A 20,294-nucleotide genomic window follows, 5' to 3' on the forward strand; every position below is an offset into this window, starting at 1 on the left:
TGATGATTTTGCTTTTGTTATGCAATTTAATTAAAACTGTCACACTGGGCTCCACGGAAGCGTTGAGATAAAACTTAAGTAATGCTTAAGGAAAGAAAAATTGGAAAAAGCCATTTCGGGTTGACTTCTTGAGATCATTAAATTTAGTGCAGTCTGCCACAAAGAAAACATGCATGGAGTTGTAGTCCAGAGCTATAAATATAGATTTAAGGTTGACCACAGAGATTGAGAACTTGGCAAGAATGGGAAGACTTTGGTGCTTCCCATTCTTACCAGCACACAGTTTAGATCCTGGTACTTCTGCCTGTTGGGTGAAAATCTCTTGTGAAGACATGAATTATAAAGAGCAATTGCAGCGTGTCTTGCCTGGCTTCTGGGCTGTTACTGAATTGGTGCTGTACTAGGTTATAATTTAGGAGTGTAAAAAGTGCCCTCCATGCTCTCTGCATTGAGAGGCAGCCCAAGGCATTTGCTGCAACTCTCATGAGAAGATTACAGGCTTTCTTGGCAGTCCCAAAGGTTTTTTTTTTCCCCCAAAAGCAACAGAACTTTCTTGGTTTTCCCCCCCTTGAAAATGTACATTTTAAAAAATAATAATATTGGAACGTGTGCTTCTTTCTCTCTGTGCTTATAATACTGATACCAGACTGCCTCTTATCTCAGACAAATAGGGGAGAACCTCATTGTGCCAGGAGGGGTAAAAACCATCGAGGCTCATGGGCGAATGGTGATCCCTGGAGGAATTGATGTCCATACCCGTTTCCAAATGCCTGACCAAGGAATGACCTCCGCTGATGACTTCTTCCAAGGGACAAGAGCAGCCCTGGCTGGAGGCACCACTATGATCAGTAAGGACTAATTTATCTAATTTAAATGTAATTAAATTAAATTAGGTACTAGGCTAAAAACTGGGAAACCGTGAGTTTTAGTCCCACTTTAGACATGAAAGCTGGCGGCATGATTTTGGGCCAATCACCAGGAGTCTGAGAATTCTAATCCCGCCTTAGGCGCGAAAGCCAGCTGGGTGACTTTAGACAGTCACCCCCTCTTATCACTCCAGCCCACCTTACAGAGTTGTTGTAGACAGCAAAGTATGTTCGATATGTTTGCTGCCTTGAGTTATTTGAAAAAATTATTTATTTATTTATTATCAAAATTTATATGCCGCCCAATCCCGAAGGACTCCGGGCGGCTTACAAAAGAGAGAGAGAGAGAGAAAAAAAGACAGTTTAAAACCAGAACACCACATACATTCATTCTAATCGGGGCTGGACCTCAACAATGCTGCGTGCTATAAAATAATAAAGGCAGGATGCAAATAAAGTAAATAAAACATGGAGATTAAAAGATGATGCTTGTAGTGCAAGAACAAAAGGTCAGAAAAGGGCATGAGCCACAGAACTGGTGTTTCTGTCTAAAAATGGGAGTTAGTGTTTAATAGTTCAGGATGCTTCTAACTTTCCTTTTGGGCAATGTTTTGTAAAGATTCTGCTCTTAGGACCCTTTTCTACTTTTAAAAGAAAGAGCTTTTTGTTGTGCTGGATATATTTATCCATACTTACCATGTGGAAAATTAAAATTGATGCATCTGTAAAACATTTCTTTTCATGTAAAAATCATGTAAAAAGGACAATACTAAAACCCATCAGGTCATAACCTAAATACCTTCACAGAAAAAAAAAATCCCTACATTTTAACAAGTTAAAATAAAAAGGAAGAGAATGACGTTTTAAATGTTTGCAAATATCTGGCAACTCATTTTGATTTTGGAGACCGCTTTAGAGGATCTTGGGGGATTCCAGGGATCCTTAGACCCTACTTTAAGAAACTCTGCTTTGAGGTGTTACAAAACTCTCCTAATTTTACATGGTTCGGGAGGGAAGCTAAAATCTTATGTCACATAAATCTAAATAATATCAACCACCTTGGGTGCATCAGATCTGCTCCCGATATCCTAGATTGGCTCAGGAAACAGCCAGTGTTGCTTATGTTTCAGTAGCACACATCTATCTGCAGTTAGGAAATGTAATGAAACCATTGTGAATCCTTGCAAAGAAGGACTGCAGTTGCATCAAGGTTTAGTTTTAGTTTACTTGTTTTTTTAAAAGAAAATGTCAATAGGGACGTGGTGGCTTAGTGGCTAAGACACTGAGCTTGTCGATCAGAAAGGTTGGCAGTTTGGCGGTTCGAATCCCTAGTGCCGCGTCACAGAGTGAGCTCCCGATACTTGTCCCAGCTTCTGCCAAACTAGCAGTTCAAAAGCACGTAAAAATGCAAGTAGAAAAATAGGAACCACCTTTGGTGGGAAGATAACAGGGTTCCATGTGGGCTTCGGCGTTTAGTCATGCTGGTCACATGACCACGGAGACGTCTTCGGACAGCTCTGGCTCTTTGGCTTTGAAACGGAGATGGAACCAACCAACCTTATTGTCATTACACATGGTACAAAGAAATTAAATGCCATCTTCAGTTTACACTATAACTATAAAAATAAAATACAAACACACATCCTTCACATTCTATACAATTGAATTGAAAACCCCTGATATTGTATTAATACTGCACTATACAGGAGACTTCAATATTGTTAATGTCCTGGGATAAGAACTGTTTTTTAGCCTATTTATCCTTGTTTTTATTATCCTGTACCGTCTGCCAGATGGCAATAGGCAGATTCTGGTTGAATGTTAGACAAAAGTTTCTAATAATAAAAATTGTTTGGAAACAACAGCAATATCAAGCTAGGCATTTCAAAGCAGAGTCAGATCTCTTTTAGTTGTGGTGGTGCGGTGGTTAGAATGCAGGATTGCAGACTAACTCTGTCTATAGCCAGGAATTCGATCCTGACCAGCTCAAGGTTGACTCAGCCTTCCATCCATCTGAGGTCGGTAAAATGAGGACCCACTGGGCAATATGCTGATTCTGTAAACTGTGTGCTATAAAGCACTATGGGGTGGTATATAAGTCTTAAGTACTATTGCCATTGTCACTCGTTTTGTTTCCAAGAAACAACATGGATGTTTCTTCTGAAATCATTTCCACTAGCCCTCAAAATTTAGCAAATCCTTGAATTGGAATTAGCATTATGTCTGACAGGTGAAATCTCACCGGCTCAAAGTTGACTCAGCCTTCCGTCCTTCTGAGGTGGGTAAAATGAGGATCCAGATTGTTGGAGGCAATATGCTAACTCTGTAAACGGCTTAGAGAGGGCTGTAAGGCACTGTGAAGCGGTATATGTCTTAAGTGCTATTGCTGTTTATATCCAAAAGGTGAAAAAGCAGAATTGCATCCCTTTTCAGACCATATTAAGCTCTGTTTTGAATATAGAAATTAATACTTTTCTTTTGAAGTTCTATACTTTGACAAGTATACTTTGGATAATTTACACCATGTTTCCTCCTGCATTTTCCTGCTGGATAATTGATTCAAGGAAAGAGAATGGAGGAAGTTTGAATTGAATTTTATGCTAAAATAGATCAGGAGGTCAGAAGAGTATCTGTATAAAGCAGGGGTGAATTTCAGTAGGTACTGACAGGTTCTGGAGAACTGGTAGTGGAAATTTTGAGTAGTTCGGAGAACCGGCAAATACTACCTCTGGTTGGCCCCATAGTTGGTTGGGAGTGGGGATTTTGCAGTATCCTTCCCCTGCCATGCCCACCAAGCCATGCCCACAGAACAGGTAGTAATTTTTTTAAAAAATTTCACCCCTGGTATAAAGGGTTACCATATTTTTCAGAGTATAAGATGCACCATAGTATAAGATGCACCAAGGTTTTGAAGAGGCAAATTATATAAAAAAAGTTTTTGCACTCTGCAGATGACCCATTTTTTTGTGAAAACGGCCCTGTTTCCCCCCCTTCCCCCCAAAATGAATAGCTTTAGGAGGCTAGTAGAGTGCTCCTGGGTGGTGCTCCCCCCCCCAAAATGAGCAAAAATGGCCGATTTTTGCAAAAAAAGAGTATGCATAGCCTTTAGGAGGCTTATAGAATGCTCCCGGGGGCTGTGGGGGACAAAAATGAGCAAAAGTGGTCTGTTTTTCACTCATTTCTGCCCTCCCCAGCCCCCAGGAGCAGTTTGCAAGGCTCCTAAAGGCTCTGCATGGCCATTTTGGTGAAGGGGGGGGGAGGGTTGGTAGGCAAAAAATGTTGTACTCAGTGTAAAAGATGCACCCAGATTTTCAGCCTCTTTTTTGAGGGAAAAAGGTGCATCTTATACTCCAAAAAATATGGTAATTTCTCCTCCAATAACCTCTTTGAAGATGAAACCATCTTCAAATGACAAGAAGGGTATCTGTATATAAAGGGTTAATTTCCTTAGAGGATTTTTTTTCTCTAGGCTAAATAAATTTGGTTAAAAGTTTGTACAACTGTCATCGGGGTCCTTGAAGCTAAGTAGGTGCTAAGCCTCCACAATATTTCATCTTGGCTGTCCTACCCTCCTCCTTCTTGTTGCTGATCCTTCTGAGGAACTGTTGTTTCTCAGCCTTAACAGCTGGATTGGATTTTTGCACAACCGTTATGCTTGTCTTCTCTCTTCCCCACTCTCCCTTCCCTCCACAAGTTCTAGGGCTGGAGAGTAGGTTAGCCTTTCTCATGGTACAAAAATCTCACATGTGGCATTCTAAGTCATGCATAACTAGTACAAAAGGCGGGGGTGGGGGTGCGGGGTGGACCTGGAACAAGAAAATAAGGGACACATCAAAGGAGAAGAGAAGCATGCACCATATTATCAAAAGAAATTACACACCCATATAACCAAATGTAAGTTTGCAGTGGGCTTTCAGAAGCAAGCTTGGCTAGGGACTGAAATTTAGAAGGTCATCTACTGTACTCAGTTTTTAATTCCAAACTCTTAATATCCAAAAAAGGTTGCTCAGCCAAGAACTGCTGTATTGAAATGACATTGTTGTCCATCTCTTCCCTGTCTCCTCAAAATAGAAACATCTGGATGGTTGGCCTCACTGTTTCTCTTCTCTTCTGGCCAAAATCTGAAAAAAGAGAGAAAGTTTTGACATCTTTTTCAAGAAAATCAACTACTTTTAAGTGCTTTGTGCAAACAGTGTATTAATTTACCTAATTCTGTGTAATACACCAAATTATGCAAATGTCTTTTGCCTGGAGCAAATAGAAAAAATCAGAACGACTCTGCTTCAATGCAGTATGTAGCAGTAAGAGCTGCAAATGCTACAACAGTGGTGGCCACGCATGTCTGCGAACATGCGGCAGAACTTTTCGTGCCTGTATAGGCCTTACCAGCCGCCTGCGGACACATGGTGGACAACCCACAAGCTGTTAGATGTCAAGGTCCTCTTTGAACACGATGGACGGGGGGATTTGTTTGTGATGGGATGTGGCATGGCATCACATGCTCAAGTCCCTTTTCTTCCAGAACTTCAGGAAAGCAGTTTACAAGAAGAGAAGTGACCTGAAGGCCATTTGCAATACTGTCAGATGGTTTTATTCGACTTTTTTTTTGCAGAGTATTTCAAATATTCATCCGCCAGTGTTTGGCGCACTGATTGGGACCCCAAGGATATCAAGAGAAGGGTGCTTACACTAGCTGCATACTTTTCTAAGCTGTGAACCATGCTTGGGTTCATGCAGGGGCGATGTGTAAGGTTTTAATTATGGTGCATTGCCAGCTTACATGTCTGAACCAGAGGATGATCTGCATCTTCAAAGGAGGCTATTGGAAGATGATGAAAAACAGATTCACAATGGAGGTTCAAACCAAGTTGAACCTATTTTAATAAGAGGACAATGTTGTGTCCTGCTGCTTTGAGTCCTTTGCAGAATCATAAGGATTTGCTTTGTAAGAAATCATACCTTGGCGGGCTCATAGAGTGACGAAGCCATGTTTTGTTGAATAGGGGCCACAGTAACTGGGTTCTGGCAATATGCTAACCATGAATCAAACCATACTGTTTGTTTATTTAGCGCATGGCAAATACATGGACTTATAGTGGTTCAAATGTTAACGTCTAGTCAACCCAACCATTCAAGGACAGGGTGGTCTATGTTGAAAAAAATCAGACATTGGGACGGTGTAAGCTCTTGATGGACATTCAGATACAATGTGGTGGATATTTTGTGGAGGAGCACCACAGTCACACTGAGGGGTAGAGTAGAGACAAAACCATACTATGTCTTAATGAGATATGAGTCCAATTCCTTAAGTTGTTCATCTGTCTGTAGTTCTGGACTGCCCTAATTTGAATGACAGGGCAATATGCATGAGCAGCCCAAGTAATGACTATCATACATTAGAATGATCCAAGCTAAATATAGTTACAATTACTCAAAACATAACAAAGAAACAGATGTGCTTCTGTACTCCTCCAGGACCAGGAGTTAAGATCTTGTGTGTGTGCTGATTATGGGCTGTAGAACACTTGTAAGAACATTTAGAGGAAGAGAAGGGTCGAAGTAACTTAGGAGCACACAAGTACATTCATCATAAACATTGCAGGCATGCACTCCCACCATATAATATCCCAAAATACAACTTGGAAGCAGAGAATTCACTCTGGTGCAATTCAGGAATCTAATGATGCAATGTATTTCCAAAAAATAAAATAAAAACAAAAGAATTTTTGTTGCCTAGATACATTATACGTTCCTTTTGGGTTGCTGAGCACCCATAAATTACCATTTTCTTCCAGTATTGCAGTATAACTACTGAACAGTTGGATGACTTTTTTTAAAAGAAATTCCCCATCCTTGGACACCACAGTTGTCAAAGATTGTCTTTGGCTTCTTTCTCTTATTCAAGCGTTTATTACGACTTGGAAATGCAGTTAAATCAATCACCAGTCCCCCCCCCTCTTCTAAGAGTTCCTTGGGGTTTTCGAAAGATATCTGTTTTTAAAGAGCTACATTGATGTTTCTTTTTTTAATGGAGAATAATTGTTCACAAAAAATGCTGCTGAATCCCTTGATGGGTTTCTTTTTTGGGGGGGTGGGGGGAGAAGAAGCAAGAGCTTTTTTCTTTTATCCAAGTAAATCCTCCAAGTTACAAAATCTAATTGGAAACATAAAAATGAAGAATGAGAATGACTGCGTTTTCTCCTTCCATTTTAGCTATTTTTATCTTCTGAATGCTAGAAAAAGTAACTGGTGGTTGGATATATGTGTGCATTTTTGGAAATGTGTCCTAGTTTTCGATGTCTTTGGATCCAGGTTTAATTATGGGTTGTTTGGGGTTTTGAAATGGAGTGACCAAAGGCTAGACTTTTTCTGCCTCCCTTCCCTTTGCTTTCTCTAAATCTCTTCCAATTATTTTTTAAAAAGGGGGCAATTGATGAAATTGAATATAATTTGTCTGCATGGATTTCTTTAAGAACAACTATTAAACTTACACGAACTATTATTTGGTTTTTCTGATCTAAAGCTAGGACTGATCTTTCTGCTTGCTGTTTTTAATTTTCAGAAGATGAATAAAAATATTTGTAGGGAGAGGGGAAATTTGGTTGCGTTGAATTCTCAGTTTGAGTCAGAGAAAAATCTGTATTTTTCTAGGTTTTCCCTAGCAACATAAATCTTCACTACTCAGAAATTCAGCCCCACGTGCAGTAGCTAACTTGTAGCAGATGCTTCCCAGATGCATCACAGCGAAATGCGATGGTTCTGCTCTAGAATTTATTTCTCTTATCAAATGTTTGTCAACTTTTATCTATGTAATCCTTGTACCTGGTCTGCAATTTCTTGCAATCTCTTTATCTTTCTTATCTCTTCCCTAAAAGCTGCATCATTCTTGCATGAATTTTAAAAAAATCATGTGAGAATCTGGCCATTTTTAATGTTTTAATTTAGGATTATCAAGTGTTCCTGGATTTCAAGAGTCTAGCATATTATTTAGCAATAATGTGCTAAATCAAGCAATAATTACCTGCAAGAACCATAACAAACCAGGGTTAAAATGTACAGCTCTAACATGATTTTTGAATCCAGATATTGCACTCATCTCAAAGAGTCCAGTTGTGCAGTCTAGAAATGCAAGTCATAAGGTGATTTGCAGTGCTGTGCTCTGTTTACTTTCACAAAACTCATCTTAAATCTGAAAGAATTGTTTAGGCCAGGGGGTGTCAAACTCAATTTAATTGAGGGCCATATCACGGTTGTGTTTGACCTCCAGGGGTCAGGGTGGGCATGGCCAGGATAGGTGTGGCCATCTCAACGTCACTCATGTCGGGGGCTCTTTTGTGGCCCGAGTGCTCTGCCAGTGAAAACGGGCTCCTTAGCTCCGTTTTTGGGCTGCCACGGCCTCCTGCAACCCTCTGCCAGCGAAAATTGAGCTCAGGTGCCTTCACTGTTTCCAGGGTGGGCTAGATCTAAGTACCCTGCAAGCTGGATCTGGCCCCCGGGCCTTGAGTTTGACACCCCTGGTTAGGCAAACACTTAAGTAATATTACAGAATAACAGAGTTGGAAACAGTGGTGGGTCCCGGATCCCATTCCAACCGGTAGGGTTGGAACGGGCCAGGCATCACCCACATGGATGTGTGCGATGCGTGCGCACATGCGCTTGGCGCACGAATGCATTGTAGTTGCAAATGATGCTTCCGCAAGCCTCCGCGACGCTCAAGAATCAAGGAAAGAAACATAATTTTCCTGGACTTCTACCCCATTACCTTCTTGGAAGGAGTTGTATCTTTTTTTTAAAGGTGACTTTGTGCATTCGTGTTTTTATAACGGGTCTCTTACTAGCAATGTAAGGCTGTTTTCAAAGTGTCTGGATTAAGTCGTGTGCTACTACTGACACTTTCCTGGCTAGCCTTTTTTGCCCTAGGGAAAAAAAAAAGGCAAATTGCTGCTAGTTTCTTTATTTATTCTATTTGTTCCTGGCAATTCTTCTCTGCTGCTAAAGGTCAGAAGAAGCAACGGAGAAGGGAAGCGGAATCTAAATGTTCTTAGAAAAAAAGCCAACCATCACAAGTATTGGTGAATTTACTAATAAACTTATTCATTATTAGTTGCACTGGCTTTTTACATGGTCAAAACACCAAGTATTTCAAATGGATAGCTGCTATTGTAACTTCTATTTTTAAGGGGCTACAATATGCATTGTTTTATGTCCTACGCTGCATTAGACAAATTTGATAAAGGATGGGATGGTTTAGATTAAATTAACAGAGTTGGAAGGGACCTTGTAGGTCATCTAGTCCAATCCACTGCCCAAGCAGGAGACTACACCATTTCTGACAGATGGCAGTCCAATCTCTTCTTGAAAGCCTCCATTGATGGAGCTCCCACAACTTCCAAAGGCAACTTCTGTTCCATGGGTTTATTGTTCTCACTGTCAGAAAATTTCTCCTTAATTCTAGGTTGAATCTCTCCTTGTTCAGTTTCCATCCATTATTCCCCATCTGGCCTTCCGGTGCTTTGGAGAAAAGCTTGACCCGTTCCTCTCTTTGGAAGCCCCTCAAATATTGGAAGACTGCTATCCTGCCTCCCTTAGTCCTTCACTTCACTAGACTAGCCATGCCCAGTTCCTGCAACTGTTCATCGTATGTTTTAGCCTACAGTCCCCTAACCATCCTGGTTGCTCTTCTCCTGCACTTTTTCTAGAGTCTGGTTGAAAGCTGAGTCCTAGGAATATTGCCTGTTTGGTGTTGTTGGTCCTAGTTTTTCATGTAGTGGCATCAATTCCAGACTCCTATGTTGGGAGGAAACCAGCCAGCTTGTGACTCTAACTTAAAATGACTTTTAAAGCAAAAGGTTGGGGAGACAAACATTCCAGTGTTATCTGACCCTGGGATAGTAAGTAATGTTAGGCTGAACTGTGTTACATTAATGTTCAGAATCCTAAATCTTCTGGTGGTGCAATATATTTCTACCCTATAAATTATTTTTTCGTCATCTTTCCATCAGTTGACTCAGTTTATTTGTTCTCTGCATAGTAAACAAACAAGGGTTTGTTCTATGTTTCGTTTTTTCAAATGTAGGAAATGTGGACAATTACATAATGTCTGCTAACATTACTCAGTTCCCCAGTTGTCAGGGATGACTGCTAATGGACAAAATGAAGAAAAATCCAGTATACTTTTAATGATCAGCGAGAGTGTATGTGTGTGTCAGAGTGTCTACAGAAATGTGTGTGAGAGAAAAATTATCCCAGATAATTTTACAAATAGAAATAAAACCAAAACAAAGAGATTAAAAGCAACAAAAAGCTTTATTTATTGATAAGAGGCTTCTTATCAATAGACTGCATGCGCATGTAGGATTCTCTAGGAAAAAAAGAGTGGAACAGGTAACCCTTAAATACACAAAATGACATCTCAAAATACGTCATCAAGCAATTACAAAAATACATGTGTGTGTTACATGTGATCCATGTTCATGCGAATAACAATGTTGGCAGATATCATGCGACTGGCACGGAAATATTATGTCTCAAAATACATTTGAATACTTTTAGGTATTCAAGCTTTTGGGGGAGGCGTTAGACCCAGTCCTTATAGAGAATAAGGACAAAAAGAAGGTCATGCCTTCAGTCACCAAAAAATCTGATTCTAAGGGTTCCAACTTTTATAGAAAGCAGCCCTTTCGGGCTTCAGACCAACCTTCCACATCAGGCTCCTACCAGAGGTCCTACTCCCAGAACGCTGACAGGTCTCAGGACCGTCAGTCCTTTCGAGACAGAGACCGCCAGCAGAACTACTCCAAGCTGCCCTTCTGTGGGGGGTCTGGTTCCAGGCCGGTATAAGTGGCTACCATTGGGGGGCTCCCATAAGAGGGCGTCTCCAGCTGTTCCACGCCCAATGGGAGCACATCATATCAGACCAGAGGGTCCTGCAAACAATCCGCATAGGTCTGACATTAGAATTCCTTTCCCCCCTGTCCCGACACTTCATCCGGTGTCCAACCCCCCGCCTGTCCTGTCAAAAGAGCTCTGATGGAACAGGAGATCTTCCATCTCAAATAGATCAGAGCCATAGAACCGGTACCCCCGGAACAGGGTTTTATTCCATCCTCTTCCTTGTCCCAAAAAGCTTATGTGTGTGTGTGTGTGTAGGGGCAATAGCAGTAGCAGTTAGACTTATATACTGCTTCATAGGGCTTTCAGCCCTCTCTAAGTGGTTTACAGAGTCAGCATATCGCCCCCACAGTCTGGGTCCTCATTTCACCCACCTCAGAAGGATGGAAGGCTGAGTCAACCTTGAGCCGGTGAGATTAGAACTGCTGAACTGCAGATAACAGTCAGCTGAAGTGGCCTGCAGTACTGCACCCTAACCACTGCGCCACCTCGGCTCTATAGAGGTGCAATAATATGCACCTCGGGCATATTAGATCTCAAGAAACTAAACCGCCACATAGCGTACAAATGATTCAAGATGCAGTCCCTTCACTCCATCCTGGGCTGCATCAGACCAGGGGATCTCTTAACGTCCATAGATCTCAAGGAGGCTTACTTGCACATTCCCATCCGCAAGGCCCACCGTAGGTATGTAAGGTTCTTTTACGCAGGCCAGCACTTCCAGTACAGGGCCCTGCCGTTCGGCCTGTCATCGGCCACCAGAATTTTCACAAAGATCCTTGCAGCGGTGGTAACCTACCTCAGATCATGTCCAGTGCGGCTCCAATGCTACCTGGATGACATTCTCATCCAGTCTTCATCTCGCCAACAAGCGACACAAGACGTACAGTACACGATGGCTGTCCTTCAAGACCACGGGTTCTCTCTCAACCTAGAAAAGAGCCACTTGGAGCCAACCACCAGGTTACAGCACCATCATAGACACAGTTGCGTGCCAGGTCCCCCTGTCACCTGACCAAATGACGAGCATCAGATCCCTTGCACAGCAAGTTCATCAGTCACGGCATGTTCCAATTGTGCAGTTATCCTAACTGTTGAGCAAAATGATATCCTGTCTGTCCATCGTGCCTTGGGCCAGGCTTCACTCTCAGCAGCTGCGATGGCTTCTACCTCACCAGAGGGCCAAACAGAGCAATTTGCAGGCGCTAATTCCGGTTCCCCCTCGGGTATGTCAGTCCCTCAGATGGTGGATGACATCCGCCCTGATGAAGGGCTCCTTCAGAGAACTAGACCATATCACCATCATGATGGATGCCAGCCTGTTTGGTTGAGGGGCTCACCTCCATAACCAGATGGCTCAAGGCAGGTGGTCGCTGTCCGAGGTGACACACAGCATCAACTGGCTAGAGTTGAGAGTAGTGAGGTTGGCTCTGCGTCACTTCCAGAGCAGCATCCAGGGACACCACGTGATGATCCTTACAGACAACGTAGCAACCAAGGTGCACATAAACTGCCAGGGGGTCACCCGATCCAGGTCCCTGATGGCGGAGGCCGAATCCCTGGGAAGGTGGGCAGAAAGACACCTGTGCTCACTTCAGGCGGAGCACATTTCCAGGGTGGGCAACATCCAGGTGGATTGGTTGAGCAGGACCACGATCGACCATTCAGAGTGGTGCCTGCATCCGGACATTTTCCATCAGCTGTCCCAGAGGTACGGCCACCCAGTAGTCGAGCTATTCGCCATTCCGGAGAATCCTCACCTACCCAGGTTCATCACAAGGTTCTACAGCCCACAAGCAGAAGGGGTCAACGAATTACATTGTTCCTGGCCGCCGGGTCTTCTATATGCTTTTCCCTCACTTCCCCTCCTGCCCAGAGTAATCCAAAAGATACTGGAGGAGGGAGCGGAAGTCCTTCTTGTGGCTCCCTTCTGGCCCAGGAGGACCTGGTTTACCGACCTCGTGAGTCTGTCCATCAATCCACCTTGGCGAATTCCCCCGCACGAGGTCTCTCCCAGCCAGGGGGCTCTACAACACCCGGAGCACCAATGGTTGCAATTGGCCGTATGGCACTTGAGAGGGACCTCCTGAGCAGGAGCAGACTTTCCGACAAAGTTATCTACACCATTCAGGCATCCAAGAGACTGGCCACGACCAGAATTTATGATTCCACCTGGAAATCCTTTGAAAGATGGTCCGCTGTATATGACTACGGCTCCTGTCCCCCAGGTTCTGGACTATTTGCAAGATGGACTTGACAGGGCCTGGTGCCTAGTACCCTCAGGTGCCAGGTGACTGCCTTATCCACTATTCTTGCGCCTGACAGTCATTCTTCACTTGGACGACACCCCATCGTCTGTAGCTTTCTGCAGGGTGCCACAAATCTTAGGTCGCCAGTCGTCCATAGGTTCCCATCGTGGGAACTCGAGGTGGTATTATGGGCCCTTATTTCTGCGCCCTTTGAACCTCTGCGCTTAGCCATCCTGAAACATCTGACTTTTAAGACTTCCTTCTTAATTGCCATCACGTCTGCATGACGACTCTCGGAGTTGGCTGCTCTGTTGGTTAGGGAGGACTTGTGTCTGATTCACCCTGACAGAATGGTCCTTCGTCTGGATCCGACCTTTACTCCCAAAGTCAACTCCTGGTTTCACTGTGCACAGGAGGTCATTCTGCCGGACTTTTACCCGCACCCGAGAGAAAGGAGATGGCACATGCTTGATGTCCGCCACACTCTTCACAAGTACATCAAGCGCACAGCTGTCTTTCAGTGTTCTGAGTCACTTTTCATCTCTTTTCAGCCTGCTTCCCAAGGGCGTAAAGTGTCTTCATCCACCATTGGTCGTTGGCTGTGGGCATGCATCTCCCTCACGTCTTGCAATCCAGACCGGTGCCACGCCATATCACTGCACATTCTACACGGAGTGAAACTACCACTGCGGTCTGGGCCTCCCAGGCGCCAATAGAGATTTGCAGAGTTGCTACTTGGACTTCCTTATCTCCGTTCGTTTGGAACTATAAACTGGACAAATTTGCTTCTGCAGAGGGGGCTTTTGGAAGGCGAGTCCTACAGGGGATCCATAACAGCGGAGAGACCCTGGACTCTTCAGCTTCCCGCCCTAGTGACATTTAGCTTGGGTGTGTCCCATGCTTGGACTCTCCAAGCAGCGTACTGGAAAATGACCATTGGCTTACCTGAAGGGTCATTTTCAGTACACTGCGAGGAGAATCCAACCCCACCCTGGGGTCTTTCTCCGCTTTCGAAGACTATTTGGACCTGTTGTTTATGGACCGTCTTGGACTTCTTATCAATGCGCACAGTTCCATGCCTTCATTGAAAATCTGGCAAGTCAAGGCGACACCAGAGGCGTGGCTAAAGTTTCAATTCAGTCCTGGGCAGATTGGCTGAGTTTAACCCATGCTTGGACTCTCCTTGCAGCATACTGAAAACGACCCTTCAGGTAAGTCAATGGTCATTTGCCAATAGTGTTAGGAAGAGTCTCCTGTGTTACAATTGGTACCCCTAGGAGTGATAAGGAAAAATTCCGAGGTTGATTGGAATATGAGTGTTTATATTTGGAGACCATGCTACAACATTGTGTTGCATGTTGCATTATCCATTTTCAGATAGTCTTCGACTTCCAACAGTTCATTTAGTGACTGCTTAAAGTTACAACGGCACTGGAAAAAGTGACTGATGATCGAGAAGTCGAGAACTACCTGTAAATGATGTTCACATGACCCTGAGATGCTGCAGAAGTTCTGAGTTCAAGGACCAAGTCATAAGTTACTTTCTTCAATTCCTTTGTACTGGGGATGTTTGCTAATCAAACCATTGTAAGTCAACTATCTGTCCTATTTCATGGTTGGAATTACTGTGAGATTGAAGAACACCTGGCGTTTCCTGGATATTAAATCTAGTCCTTTCCATGTCTGGAAATATTGAGCTGGTAATACGTTGGTGGCCACCTGTAGCTAACTCAAACACCCGCAGATTGGTGACCTCCAGAGGTCCTGTTGGGGAACTGTTGCTCTCAAAAACCCTTGTTTCTATGGGCATCTTCTGGGATTTGTAACCCTTGGAGGTCTGAAGGTCCATTGTAGGATATGTTGAAGTTGAGGGATGTCATTTGTTTGAAGCGGCAGAGGGTTTTTTCCTCCCTGCATCTATGACTGTCAGTTTGGTTTACTATGATCCTGATGGCTGTGTGGTTAATTTTGGTGCTTCTTAAATAATTACTTGTGGTTCCATTGCTTCTGCATAGTTATGCCCTTATTGTAATTAAGGAGTGTTCCAGCCTCTATAAAACAGAATGTCACTGTCTCTTTAAAAAAAATAAAAGTGGTTACTACACAAAAATTTATTTACCCATTGCTTCACTTTGCTAGTGGAATTCTTAAATTTCATTTTCTTCCTATACTGAAGCTTAATGAAAGGATTCTTTCACTCCCCCACCCCCAGTCTCTCTCTCTCTGTGAGTGTCTCTTTCCCTCTCTCTGTTGTGTGTGTTATTTTACAGGGGGAAAAATGAATATGAATACACAATCTGGTGCAATTCATGGCTATATTAATTGCATCAATCATCTCTGAGCTTCATTATTGTTATTATTATTATTATTTTTAAAGCAAGCATATAATGTTTCAGTGTGGCCTATTGGCAGCTGCACATAAAAACATGTAGATAAACTAACAGAGGGCAGCCTTGTTGTCTCGTTTGCTATAATGCCTGTTTTGGTTTGGGCTTTTTGGGAATATATATATATATATATATATATATATATATATATATATATATATATATATATATATATATATATATATATATATATATATATATATATATATATATATATATATATATATATATATATATATATATATATATATATATATATATATATATATATATATATAGAACTGATGAATCTTTTTCAAGCGAGAACAAAAAGAAACAAAAGTTCATTGCGAGAATTTATTTATTTATTTATGGGACCATTCATATGTGAGCAACTGACACAATATGAGATTGAATGCTGAACATCAATGTAAAACATAAATTCAAGTACCATTAGGAATAGCAACCAGTGATGATTGGGAAGAATGGGGTAGACACGTGTCATCGTGTGATCTGTTCCTTACGCCTTTTAGGTTCGTTTGGATTGAACTGAAAAAAATTGCTTATGGCTGTTTTTCACACTTACGACCATTGCAGCATCCACATGGTCAAAATTCAGAGGCTTGGCAATTGACTCCTATTTATGACATTTCCGGGATCATGGGATCAACTTTTTGCGACCTTCTGAGAAGCAAGTCAATGGGGAAGCCAAACCGGCTTAACAACCGTGATACTAACTTAACAATCTCCAAAATGCAGTTTTAAGGAGTTTTAAGTGTTTGATATATATGCAAATAGAGGGGAAGAAATGAAGGTAGTGACACAATATGAGATTGAATGCTGAACATCAATGTAAAACATAAATTCAAGTACCATTAGGAATAGCAACCAGTGATGATTGGGAAGAATGGGGTAGACACGTGTCATCGTGTGATCTGTTCCTTATGCCTTTTAGATTTGTTTGGATTGCTTCGATTTTGTTTTTCCAATAATGGTTGCAAGGCCTTCATATATTCATTCATCCTAGCTACAGGATGTTATTATTATGTTATTATTCTTGCTGTGGAATACAGGTAGTCCTTGAATTAACAGCCATTCATTTAGTGACTGTTCAAAGTCTCAGCAGCACTGGGGGGAAAAATGACTTAGGACAGTTTTTCACACTGACAACAATTGCAGCATCCCCATGGTCAAGTGATCAAAATCCGGGCACTTGGCAAGTAGCATGTATTTAAGATAGTTGCACTCTCCTGGGTCATGTGGGGGTCACCATTTGCAACCTTCCCAGCTGGTTTCCGACAAGCAGAGTCAATGGGGAAGCCAGTTTTGCTTAATGACCACATATTTTGCTTGGTTCCACCACAAATCCACTAAGCCCTTATCCGCGGAGACATAAGCGCAAAGACTAATTCGCGCCGTTCTAAGCGCTAAGGAAAAACGTGACCCTACCGCGATGACATAATCACGGAGGGCAAATCCGCGCATTCCCAAGCACTCAGTACCCTAAACCTAACCCTAAAACAAACCCTAAAACAAACCCTAAAACAAACCCCTAAACCTAATCCTAACCCTTACCTTAATTGAAATCGGCTTTCTGCTGCGGCGCCGTTTTAAAGCGCCCTTCTGTTGCCGCGCTGTTGTCGCGGCGGTGATGACGCGCGATGATGACGTCGCGGCTTTAGCGACGCGCTTATGTCTCCGCGGATAAGGGCTTCACGGTTTTGTCGTGCCACGATTTTGCTTAACAACTGGAGTGATTTGCTTAACAACTGTGGCAAAAAAGGTCACAAAAGGGAGCAAAACCCTCCCCCCCCTCCGGCTCCATGCCATCCTATTTAGGCATGTTTTCAAGCCAAAGCGCATGTGCAGAAGGCTGAGCACATGCGTGGATGGGGCTCTTGGGCTCACATTTGCGAACTGGTAGGAAAAGTAAGTGAATACCACCCCTGTCCAGGACTACTTGTAATGTCTTTTATGCAGGGCCAGATTTAGATGAAAAGAGGCCCTAGGCTATTCCACTTATGAGGCCCTTTCACCTCCCATTTTTAAGTTTGTAAATTACATGAGAGACAATAAAATACATCATTACTGTGATATATATCAATATATATAGCTGGCCTCCCGACGGAGGGTGGCTCTGCTCTGCGGCAAAGGCAGCGAGGCCAGCCGCCTCCCCTGCTGCACTCAGCTGCCCGTCTCGGCCCCCCTCGCCCTCACCTGCCTGGCCGCTGGTGGGCTCTGCATCAACAGAGCGGCTACTGGGAGCGGCCGCGCCTCTCGCCCGACCGCCGGTGCCGGGAACGTGAGCGGGCTCCCCAACTGCCGCGGCGCTGGAACGATCTTAACCAATACATTTTTATGTTTGTTTATTAGTCATATGCGTAGAATTTCTCCTTATTTTCGGTTCAGTGTTTTAGTGTTCACTGTTTTTAGAATAGTGTAATTTTAATTTTGCTAACAATTTGAATGTAGGCCCCTCTTGATCTTGAGGTCCTAGGCTGAAGCCTAGTTAGCCTATAGGAAAATACGGCCCTGCTTTTATGAGGAACAATGAAATCTTGAACCTAAATCTACACCTGGAATACTGCATCCCGTTTTGGTCATCACATTACAAAAAAGATGTTGAGACTTTGGAAAAAGTGCAAAGAAGAGCAACTAAGATTATGAATAGCCTGGAGACAAAAATATGAAGAAAAGTTGCAGCATTTGTGTTTGGCTAGTCTAGAGAAAAGAAGGACTTGAGGAGACATGATAGCATCCTTCCAGTATTTGAGAGGTTGCCACAAAGAGGAGGTGGTCAACTTATATTCCAAAGCACCAGAGGGCAGGACAAGAAAGAATGGATGGAAAATAATCAAGGAGAGAAGCAACCTGGAATTAAGGAGAAACTTCATAACAGTGAGAACTTTGCTCCTAGAAGCTTTGAAGAAGAGACTGGACAGTCACTTGTCTGAAATTGTATAGGGTCTCTTGCTTGAACAGGGGTTTTGACTAGAAGACCTCCAAGGTCCCTTCCAGCTCTATTCTGATTGATTGATTGATTGAAGTGATGGTTTCAGATGGGTTTTGCAGGGCTGTGTAAGGTGACCATGTCCAAGCCTTGTGGATTGTTGTGGTGGGAAAGAAAGAGAGTACCCAGATCATGAGAATCACATCCTGACATCTGGCAGGGAAGCGATAGTTGAATATTTATCCATTGTCTCTGTTTCCGGAGCTCCACTGGGACCTGGTTAATTGGTTGTTTATTTTATACTAGCCTGTTCCATTGAGAAGCAGGACATTATCTGCCCATGTATTATGTAGGAGATGTTCATGCAGAGCTTTGGACAAGCAAAAGATCATTTCTCCTGTTGTTTTCTCCCTGGACTACAGAAAGCATTTCCCATAGATGATGATGATGATGTTGATATCTCCCCCTGCCTCCCTCCCTCCCTCCCTCCCTCCCTCTCTCTCTCTCTCTCTCTCACACACACACACACACACACACACACTGAAACCATCGTATCCCACCTCAGATTATTGGAATATCTGTATTAGTCTTAGTTGTTAGGATTGGGTGCTTCTGATTTTAAAACCATTTGATTACAGGTAGTCCTCGACGTACAACGGTTCATTTAGTGACCGTGCCAAGAGCACTGAAAAAAATTGCTTATGGCTGTTTTTCACACTTATGACCATTGCAGCATCCATATGGTCAAAATTCAGAGGCTTGGCAATTGATTCCTATTTATGACATTTCTGGGATCATGGGGTCAACTTTTTGCGACCTTCTGAGAAGCAAGTCAATGGGGAAGCCAAACCGGTTTAACAACCGTGATACTAACTTAACAATCTCCAAAATGCAGTTTTAAGGAGTTTTAAGTGTTTGATATATATGCAAATATATATCAAAGAAATGAAGGTAGTGACAGATTTTATTTTCCTGGGCTCCAAGATGACCACAAATGGGGACTGCAACCAAGACACTTGCACCTGGGGAGGAAAGATAGACAGCATACTAAAAAGCAGAGACATTACCCTGCCAACAAAAGTGTATATAGACAAGGCTATGGTTTTCCCTGTTGCAATGGATGGCTGTGAAGGTTGGACCTTAAGAAAGGCTGAGCACCAAAGAATGGAGGCCTTTGAACTCTGGTGCTGGAGAAGATACCTGCGAGTCCCTTGGATTGCAAGGCGATCCAACCGGTCAGTCCTAGAGGAGATCAACCCTGACTGCTCTTTAGAAGGCCAGATCCTGAAGAGGAAACTCAAATACTTTGGCCACCTAATGAGAAGGAAGGACTCACTGGCGAAGAGCCCAATGCTGGGAAAGATTGAGGGTAAAATAAGAAGGGGACGACAGAGAATGAGATGGTTGGATGGAGTCACCGTAGCAGTAGACATGAGCTTAAATGGACTCCAGAGGATGGTAGAGGGCAGGAAGGCCTGGAGGAACATTGTCCATGGGGCTGCGATGGGTCGGACACGACTTCGCAACTAAACAACAACATAAATGCAATGCTGAAAATTGAATTGGTGCTCCAAATATTACACTACACCCCCACAGCTATACTACATTTGATTTTAGCCAAAAGTTGAAAAGGGAATTTTTCCAGAAAAATTTGAAACTGTTGACAAATGGGCAAATCTGATTTTGGCTGACCAGCACATTCTTGTGACTAACATCACTGCCAAGGCCACAGTTTTCAGAAAGAACTTTTTTCTTCGGTCCTACCTGGAGAAGTTGGAGATTGAACCCAAGACCTTTAGCAACACAGTGCACAAATTATTTTCCTCTATTAGGCAAGGCTCCACTGGGGTCTTGAGGGAGCATTTGGGGACAGACTCAGATATGTAGAAGGCAGGATAGGATAGGTGGGAAATAGATTAGAAACTAATATGTATATACAGCATTAAAGAGCAATGCAGAATAGTTCAAACTT

The 20,294-nt window shown here is 42.9% G+C and overlaps 1 protein-coding gene across 2 annotated transcripts in view; it reads left to right on the top strand.

Annotated features, from left to right (window-relative positions):
- Positions 1-20,294, top strand: part of DPYSL2 (dihydropyrimidinase like 2) — a 95,349-nt gene that overhangs the window by 40,880 nt on the left and 34,175 nt on the right. For both annotated transcript variants that reach the window (XM_087706207.1, XM_087706209.1), the window contains exon 3: positions 664-848. In XM_087706207.1, the coding sequence (XP_087562333.1) occupies positions 664-848 (185 nt within the window). The remainder of the gene's footprint in view (positions 1-663; positions 849-20,294) is intronic.

The sequence above is a fragment of the Thamnophis sirtalis genome, unplaced genomic scaffold (assembly GCF_051295495.1).
Source record: "Thamnophis sirtalis isolate CommonGarterSnake01/CBP01778 unplaced genomic scaffold, rThaSir2_p1.2 scaffold_2, whole genome shotgun sequence".
NCBI lineage: Eukaryota > Metazoa > Chordata > Lepidosauria > Squamata > Natricidae > Thamnophis > Thamnophis sirtalis.